The sequence below is a fragment of the Talpa occidentalis genome, unplaced genomic scaffold (genome assembly GCF_014898055.3).
Source record: "Talpa occidentalis isolate TD23 unplaced genomic scaffold, MPIMG_talOcc4v2.1 talOcc4.13, whole genome shotgun sequence".
NCBI classification, from domain to species: Eukaryota; Metazoa; Chordata; class Mammalia; order Eulipotyphla; family Talpidae; genus Talpa; species Talpa occidentalis.
Genome location: NW_023601322.1, coordinates 55,331,187 through 55,341,214, shown reverse-complemented (window position 1 = coordinate 55,341,214; position 10,028 = coordinate 55,331,187). Strand labels below are relative to the sequence as shown.

The 10,028-nt window shown below is 34.4% G+C and overlaps 1 protein-coding gene across 1 annotated transcript; it reads left to right on the top strand.

Annotated features, from left to right (window-relative positions):
• The first annotated feature begins 939 nt into the window (after positions 1-939).
• On the top strand, positions 940-1,911 carry LOC119242852 (olfactory receptor 2T27-like). Its single transcript, XM_037508303.1, has one exon. The coding sequence runs from the start codon at positions 940-942 to the stop codon at positions 1,909-1,911; it is 972 nt and encodes a 323-aa protein (XP_037364200.1).
• The last annotated feature ends 8,117 nt before the right edge of the window (positions 1,912-10,028 follow it).

Here is a 10,028-nt window from a genome sequence, read left to right as displayed (position 1 = left end):
TACCAACATTTTACATTCATCACAAATTGATGCTCAAAGCAATCTAATAAATGTGTGCTTTCTACTATCTCATATCAGTTTAGATGTTACATTAGGTTAATTTTGGAATAAGAAGGAAAGAAAATGATAAGAAAGAAGGACATCCTTGTGGTCTTTCCAGCAACAGCATGCTGCTGAGATACCATCAGTATGATCAGGTCATGATTCAAATTTTGATTCAAGCATTAACAATACATTTCCATTGTGTAATGCACTGTTATGCACCTGTATATGCTGAATATAACACATTAACAGACTCAACTTAAAGATTCACTTCATAGCCACATAAATTATGAATTACATAAGAATTTCTACATTCCTCCAGTGAGTTTTTTATTTTATAGCATCAATCAAAGCACAAATCAAACTATGAAGATGCATAGTTTGCTGTTTTCTCTCCTTAGAGGAGAAAAATTTTGAACCATGTCAGAATTCTGGAAGTAACTAGTCCGTATATTAAAGATTTAATTGATAACAGGTGTATCTTCATTCTGACTCACAGTATTTCTCCAAATTTTTCCATATTTAATTCAGTTTATGTATAAACTGGATAAACTACAGGCCAGTATATTAATTTTGAGTTCCATTAATTAATATGTCTCCAGATTTATTAGTTAACATCAAAGATTCTGTAATTGCCTGAGATTTCCATTTTCTAGAAAACTTTAAATAAAAAAAATTAACTCTATGTGAAACAGCAATAATTAGACCTCTTTAATCAATGTAAGAATTGTCATATCCTGGGTAGTCCATTAATATTTCTTAGTAAACTCTGCTAAAAGTCAAAAATGTTTATTAACTAAAAATAAAAGATAGAGAGCAGGAAAAAAATTGATCTTGAGATGTCAGAAATTGGTGCATGATCTGACTTGGTATAATTATCTATTAACTGTGAGTATAATGCTTTTGGAACTCTCTCCAGAATTACAAATTAGGAACAAAAGAATGGTATGCCAGAACAACCAAACATCAGGAACTGACTTCATCCTCTTGGACCTGTTTCATGTCACCCAGGCTCCCTGGATCCTCTTTGGAATCACCATGCTGGTGTTTCTAGTGGCCCTGTTTGGCAACAGCATAATAATCATTCTTATATGGGCAGATCCTTTTCTCCACAGCCCAATGTATTTTCTGCTTAGCCAACTATCACTCATGGACCTTTTCTACATCTCCACATTTGTCCCCAAAATGGCCCTGGACTTTCTATCTGGGGACCACCACATCTCCTTCATTGGGTGTGGCTTTCAACTCTTCCTTTTCATGACTCTAGTGGCAGCTGAGTGCCTGCTGTTGGCCTTCATGGCTTATGACCGCTATGTGGCCATCTGCCACCCACTTCGCTACCCCATTCTCATGCGCCCAATGGTCTGTGTGCTCTTGGTACTTGTATCCTGGATGGGTGCCCTGCTCAATGCCTTGATCCATGTCATTTATACTCTTACTCTTCCTTACTGTGCCTCCAGGGAAATCCATCATTTCTTCTGTGAGATCCCAGCTCTATTAAAACTTGTTTGTGCTAACACATCCCAGTATGAAAACGGACTTTTTGTCAGTGGTATAATTTTTCTCATACCTCCTATCTCAGCTATTCTGGGCTCCTATGGAAGCATACTGTCCACTGTATTGGGCATCAAATCAAGTCTGGGACTCAGAAAAACTTTGGCTACTTGTTCTTCTCACATGACTGTGGTGTTCCTATTCTATGGGGCTGCGATCATCAAGTATCTTCTGCCGAAGTCTTACCACTTCCCTGAACTGGACGAAGTAGTCTCTGTCTTTTACACCATCCTAACACCCATGCTCAACCCACTCATCTACAGTCTGCGAAACAAGGATGTCACTAGAGCCCTCAGGAGAGTTCTTAGAAAATGAGAAAGGTAAAGTTCTCCCAATGAATACAAAGCAATAAAAATGTTAACTTTGAAATGTGAATTAATTCATTTATATACATATATATTCCTATATATTCAACTAGAAAAGCAATATTTTGTAAAATGAGGCAGAAAAAGTAATACCACACCTAAAGATAAAATATAATATGGTAATTTTAATCATTTGTATACTTATACTCAAAGTTAACACAAGAGGGGATCTCATTTAATCATGTGATATATAAATTGCATCTTTTGTTTTATTAATTATCACATTTACTTAATTTTAATTGCATGCATCTCTAAAGAAGATAAACATTATCTCCTTAAATAGTTATCTCTTTTAAAGAGATATAAAAATTAATAAGGTATACTTTTTTCTTTATTATTGAGGTGACATTGTTTTATAATAGTGTACATTATTAATATTTAGGGGTGTGCTCACACCTCGTATATTTCACCAAAGCTCACCTACGAGCTAAGCACCCTTATTCCTTTACCATAACCATTGGGCCACATATGCCTCCTTTCCCATTCCCAACTTTCCCTCTAGTAGCCTCAATTCTGCAATCATATTTCTAGGATTTGTTTGCTTTTGATTTTTTCAGTTCCTTTGTTTTGTTTCTCTATAGTCCACACATGAGTGAGACCCTCTAGTATTTGTCTTTTACCATTGGACTTATTACACTTAGCATAATCATTCCCAGTTCCATCCATATTTTTATAAATGACAAGATTTCATCTATTTTTATAGCTGAACAGTATTTCCTTGTGTTTATGTCCCACATCGTCTGAATTCATTCATCTGTTGTGGAGCCCTTACGTTTTTTCCATAACTTAGCTATTATAAATAGTATTGCAATGAACATTGACATACATCTATCCCTTGAATTACTGTTTTTGCATTTGCGGCATAAATATCAAGGAATTGAATTGCTCAATCACATGGTATGCCTAGTTTTAATATTTTAGGAATCTCTATATCGTTTTCCATACATACCCACCAAAAGTGTACAGGGTTATATTTTCTCCACATGCTCACTATCATCCTTTTTTTTTTATATATGTCTCATTCTCATGGGAGTGAGAATGTATCTCATTATGGTTTTAATTTGCATTTCTGTAATAAGTGATGATTTGATTCTTTTTTTCTTTTTACGGAGTTGTTGCGCTCTTAGTGGATCTTAGATATAATTTCTTGTCAGGTGTATGATGTGCAAATATTTTCTCCCATTTGGTAGGATGTCTTATTTACATTAATAAAAGTTACATTCACAATGCAGAAGTTTTCTATCTTGATCTAGTCTAATTTGCTTATTTTTGTTCTTAAATTACTTGCCATGGAATAGAGTCCTTAAATACATCCCTGAAGCCAACATCTTAGAGTGTTTTTGCTTGATTTGATGGTTTTCCAGTCTTACATACAAATTTTTAATCCATTTTGAGATATGTTTTGTGTATGCAATAAGTTTCTAATTTCATTTTTTTGCATGAGTTTGTCCAGTTTTCCCAGTACCATTTGTGGAAGAAACTGCTTTTTTTTGGCTCCTTTGTTATAGATCAATTACCCAGATAGTGTGAGTTTATTTCTAGATTTTTTCAATGATATTCCATTGATTTATCTTTTAAAAGACACAGCCATACTGTTTTTGATTACTACTATAGTTTTGTAGTATAGTTTGAAGACCAGAAGCATGATACCTCCATCCCTCTTCTTTTTGGTCAAGTTTGCGTTAGTCAGCATCTTTGTTAGGTCTATAAAAATTTCAGTAATGTTCGCTCAATTGCTTTGAAGAAATTCCATTGAAGTTATGATAGTGATTACATTGAATCTATATTTTGCTTTGGGTAAGGTGATCATTTGGAAAGTGTTAATTTTTCCAATATATGAGCATGGAATATCTTTCCTCTTCCTTGTGTCTTCTTCAATTTCTTTTAGCAATGCCTCTTAGTGTTCAATGAACATGTCTTTCACCACCTTTGTTAGGTTTAATCCCATGTATTTAATACTTTCTGAAGCTACAGCATATATTAGTGTTTTCTTAATTTCTTTCTCTCTTCTAATTCATTATTTGTATGGAGGTACATAACAGACTTTTGATTTTGTAGTATGCCACTTCATTATACTGATACATTGTTTCTGATTGTTTTTTGTGTGTCTGTTTTTGGTAGAGGAATCTTTAGGGTTCTCTATATTATCATGTCCTCTGCAAAAAATGATAAATTTTCTTCTTCTTTCCCAACTTGGATTCTTTTAATATCTTTCTCTTGCCTAACTGCTCTCACTAGGACTTTCAATACAATACTGAATAGCAGTGGAGAGAGTGGACATCCTTATCTTGTACCAGATATTAGTGGGAAAGAGTTCAGTTTTTCAACATTGAGAATGATGTAGATTTGTCATTTATGACTTATGTTACATTTATCCTCAGTTTTTAAGTGATTTTCATGTAGATATTGATTTATATCAAATGCTTTTGTGACATCCATTGATTAGATATTATGATCTTTTACCTTTCCTTTATTTCTGTTTTTGATGTGACTGACAGTGATTGATCGTTGGATGTTGAACCATCCTTATATCCTTAGAGTAAATATTACTTGCTTATGGTGTATGATTCTTTTAATGTATTGTTGTAATTGGTTCACTAAGGTCTTGTTGAGGACTTTTGCATCTATATTCATTTGGGAAAGTGGTCTGTAGATTTCTTTTTTTGTGGTGTCTCTCTGGTTTTGGTATCATAGTAATTTTGGCCTCATAAACAGTTTGGAAATAATCCCTCTTTCTCAATTTTTTGGAAGATTTTGAAAAGGTTGTTATTAGGTCATCTTTAAAGGTTTGGTAGAACTCACTGTGAAACTGACTAGTTCTGGATTTTTGGCTTGGGAGGTTTAGGGGAGATTTTTGATTACTATTTCAGATTCCTTGCTTATTTTGGTCTGTTCAGGTTTTCTATTTTCTCCAGATTCAGTCTCAGATGGTTGTATATTTCTAGTAATTTGTTTATTTCTTCTAGATTATTCAATTTACTAACAAGCAAACCTACATTATAACCTCTTATGACCCACTGAATTTCTGAGATGTTTGTTGAAACATCTCCTTGTTCATTTCTGATTCTATTTATTTCAGTTTTATGAGGTTTTTGTAAGCATAGTTAGAGGTTTGTCAACTCTATTTTTTCAAAGAAACAGCTTTGGTTTTACTAATCTTTTGAATTGATTTTTTATGTTTATTTTTGCCCTAATTTTTATTGTTTACTTCCTTCTACTGGCTTTTAGCTATGTTTGTTTTTATATTTCTAGCTTCTTAGGTAAAGGCAAAGATTATGTATTGGAGCCCTTTATTGTTTCTTGATTTTCATCTGTCTTGCTATATATGTACAGCCATCTTATCCTGTTTTTGCTGTGTCCCATAATTCTGGAAGGTTGTGTCCTCATTTTCATTTCTCACTAAGTATTTTTTTAATTTTTTCTTTGAATCTCATTAACCTAACAGTCATTGATTGGTGTACTGTCTGATCTTCACAAATTGGAGTGTTTTTTCTGCTTCTTATTGTGGATTATTTCTAGTTTGATACCATTGTGATCAGAGATGATACTTGATTTTATTTCAAGCTTCTTGATTTTGGTGAAACTTGTTTAGTCACCCAATATTTGATCAATTCCTAGAAAATATCCCACATGCATTGGGAAGAATATATGCTTACACTTTTGGGGGTTCAGTTTACTATTAATGTCTATGAAGACTATGTGGTTTAATTATTTGTTTAAGGTTATTCTTATTTTCTGTGTGGGTGATCTGTCCATTGGTAAAAGTAGGATGTTGAACTACTCAAACACCTATGTAATGTTTTCCTCCCTCTATCTATTTATAGATTTGGTAATAATTGCCTTACATATTTTGATGCTCCTTCATTTTGGTGAATATTTATTTTAGTAACATTCTGTGTTTATGGGGGAAAAAATTGAATAACATTGGTATATATCATGCAGATCATTTCATACCAAGAAAATTAAGTGCAAAAATATAAATACTATACAATTATAATTTTTAGACATACCCCACTTCATTTAAGCATTAACTTATCTTTGACTAACAAATGTGTGTCACATTTCATACCCATATCAAAAAAAGGGTTCTTTCACATATGAGTTATTTGCATCCCCAAAATAATTTCATCATGAATACAAATAGCTTGTTCAAGCAGTTTTTTGAATTTTGTTTATGAAACTACTAATTACTTAATGAGTTTATTCCAATGAGTGAATCCACCTGTATTTAGCTGGTTATTATTCAATTTTCCCCTTGACTTCACCCTTCTTTGAAATTATTTCTAACTTTAGATATGGTCATATTCCAAATTTTCCTCTTCAACAACACCAAAAAAGTCCTACTGTATCATTTATTCACTGATTGTACCACACTCAAATCATTTCATCATTTTGTATTTATGAATATTTTCAAGATGTGATATATAATTAATTTGTACTAACTATACTGAAAAAATAGTATTTCTCAGTTCTCTGTTTACAAGTATAAAGGATAAGGAATTTTTTTTAGTTAGATTTAATTAGAGGCCAATTGTGGTTTAGATTTCCAATACCCTAATAACTAGTGATGTTGAGCATTTTTCATATGCCTGTTGGCCACATCCCTTTCTTCTTTGGAGAACTGCCCTTTAGTTCTTTTGCCCATTTTTTGAATGGGTTGTTTGCTTTGTTTTGTACAGTTAAGTTCTTTGTAAATCTTTGATATCAGCCCCTTATCTGTTGTATGGTGTGCAGATATTTTTCCCATTCAGAATGCTGTATCTTTGTTTGATTATTGTCTCTTTTGTTGTACAGATTTTTTTTTTTTGTAAAAGATTTATTTACTTATTTATACAAGTACTGGGTACAGTTGGAAGCGCAGAGGGCGAGAGAATTCACCAGAGCCAGAGCGGGGAACAGAACAGGCAGACTGACAAAATAAACTGCTGAGGGGAGCACGGGCATGGCAGGAGAGGTCTGCGCACCACGTGGGACCCTCACCGGAGGCCAGGGATAGAACTGGTGCTGCAGAGGCTGCGGCAGCTTCGCAGCCCAGAACTCAACTGCTGCGCCACCAAGGGAGGCCCTGTTGTGCAGATTTTTGATTTGATAGAGTCCCAGCTGTTTACCTTCACCTTTGTTTACCTGCTGCAGAAGAATCCTCAAAGGCATAAACCTGCTAGGCTTATGTTATGGAATGCTTTGCCCATGTTTTCTTCATTGCACTTTATGTTGTCAGGTCTTACATTCAAGTCATTTATCAATTTTATTTTTTTAATTTTTTATTATAAATTTTATTTTTATATTCCCCATACATTTGCAACCCCCTTATTTTGACCCCAATCCCTCCCCTCCATGCCCCCACTACCCACAGAGTGTCTCTGGTTCATAGTTGTTTGTTGATTTTGATTTTTACTTTCTTATAGTTATTCTTTTTCCTGTCCCTTATTTAAGTTTTCTAGATTCCTGCTATGATTGAGACCATCCGGTATTTTTCTTTTTCTTTCTGGCTTATTTCACTGAGCATGATCCCTTCCAGTGGCATCCATGTTGCTGAAAATTGCATGTGTTTATCTTTTTTGAATGCTGAGTAATATTCCATGGTGTATATATGCACCACATCTTCTTGATCCAGTCATCTATTTTTGGGCATTTGGATTGTTTCCAAAGCTTAGCTATTGTAAACAGAGCTGCTATAAACATAGGGGGTGCAGGTGCTCTTTGGAATTGATGTTTCTGTGTCCTTTGGGTAAACACCTAGGAGTGGAATTGCTGGATCATATGGAAGCTCTATGTTTAGTAGGTCCAGAAATCTCCACACAGCTCTCCATAGTGGTTGGACCAGTTTGCACTCCCACCAACAGTGCAAGAGAGTTCCTTTTTCTCCACAACCTCGCCAACATTTGTTGTTGCTAGTTTTTTTAATATGTGCCATTCTCACTGGTGTAAGATGGTATCTCATGGTAGTTTTGATTTGCATTTCCCTGATTACAAGTGATGAACATTTTTTCATATGCCTGATAGCCATTTGCATTTCCTCTTCAGAGAAGTTTCTTTTTAGCTCTTCTGCCCATTTTTTGACTGGATTATTTTCTTTGTTGTTGAGTCTCATCAGCTCTTTGCAGATTTTTGTGATCAGTCCTTTATCATTAGTGTTGTGTGCAAAAATGTTCTCCCAGTTGGGGGGGTTTCTCTTTGTTTTTTTTATTGTGTCTTTTGCTGTGCAGAAGCTCTTTAATTTGATGTAGTCCAACCTGTTGATCTTTGCCTTCACTATCACTGCTTTGGATGATGTGTCTGTATCTTTGATGTGCATATCACATAGTGTTTCGCCTATATTTCCTTCTATGTATTTTATGGTTTCAGGTCTTATGTCTACTTCTTTAATCCACTTTGAGTTGGATTTTGTGTATGGTGTGAGGTAGTAGTCAAGCTTCATTCTTTTTCATGTAGCGACCCAGTTTTCTCAGCACCATCTATTGAACAAACTTTCTTTGCTCCAATGCATATTCTTTTCTCTTTCGTCAAAGATTAGTTGACCATATCTGTGGGTTTATTTCTGGATTTTCTATTCGATTCCATTGGTTGGTGTGTCTGTTCTTGTTCCAATACCATGCAGTTTTGATGATTATGGCTTTGTAGTAGAGTTTGAAGTCTGGGAGTGTGATGCCTCCATTCCCTTCTCTTTTTTTTTTTTTTTTCAGAATAGCTTTGGCTATTCGGAGTTTTTGTGATTCCATATGAATTTCATCAATAATTGTTCTATTTCTTTGAAGAATGACATTGAAATTTTTATTGGAGTAGCATTGAATCTGTATATTGCTTTTGGAAGGATGGCCATTTTAATAATGTTTATCCTTCCAATCCATGAGCAGGGGATGTCTTTCCATTTCTTTGTGTCTTCTTCGATTTCTTTTTTACAGTGTTTTATAGATTTCTTTGTGTAGGTCCTTTACCTCTTTTGTTAGATTTATTCCCAAGTATTTGATTTTTTTTGTTTCGATAATAAAAGGGATGGTTTTTTTGATTGCTTCTTCTTCAGATTTATTGTTTGTGTATAGGAAGGCTACTGACTTTTGCGTGTTGATTTTGTATCCTGCCACTTTACTGAACTGATTGATGAGATGAATTAGTTTTTCTGTGGAGTTTTTGGGTTCTCTATGTATATTATCATATCATCTGCAAATATTATCATATCATCTGCAAATAGTGATATTTTGACTTCTTCTTTTCCTATTTGGATTCCTTGTATGTCTTTCTCTTGTCTTATTGCTCTGGCTAGGACTTCCAGTATTATATTGAAAAGCAGTGGTGAGAGTTGACATCCTTGTCTTGTCCCAGATCTTAAGGGGAATGCTTTCAGCTTTTGCCATTGAGAATGATACTGGCTGTTGGCTTTTCATATATGGCCTTTATGATGTTGAGGTATGTTCCTTGTATCCCAAGAATTTCAGGGCTTTTATCATAAATGGGTGTTGCACTTTGTAGAAAGCTTTCTCAGCATCTATTGATATTATCATATGGTTTTTATGTTTCTTTTTGTTGATGTGTTGGATAACATTGATTGATTTTCGGATGTTGAACCATCCTTGTGTCCCTGGAATGAATCCTACTTGGTCGTGGTGAATTATCTTATGGATACATTGTTGGATTCTGATAGCTAAAATTTTATTGAGGATTTTTGCATCAGTGTTCATTGGGGAGATTGGCCTGTAGTTTTCTTTTTTTGTGTTGTCCTTGTTCGTTTTTGGTATTGGTGTAATGGTGGCTTCATAAAACGTGTTTGGTATTATCCCTTCCTTCTCAATTTTTTGGAAGAGTTTGTGAAGGATAGGCACTAATTCGTCTCTGAATGTTTGGTAGAATTCATTTGTAAATCCATTAGGTCCTGGGCTTTTGTTTTGGGGGAGGTTTTTGATTACCATTTCAATTTCGCTGCTTGTAATTGGTCTGTTTAGGTGTTCTATTTCTTCTTTATCTAGCTTTGGGTGATTGTAGAGTTGTAGGAATTTGTCCATCTCCTCTAGATTGTTGAACTTGTTTCCATACAACTGTTCATAGTAGTTACTGATCATTCTTTTGATTTCT

Coding starts and splice junctions, on each gene's coding strand:
- LOC119242852 (XM_037508303.1), top strand. CDS start 940: ATGCTTTTGGAACTCTCTCCAGAATTACAAATTAGGAACAAAAGAATG.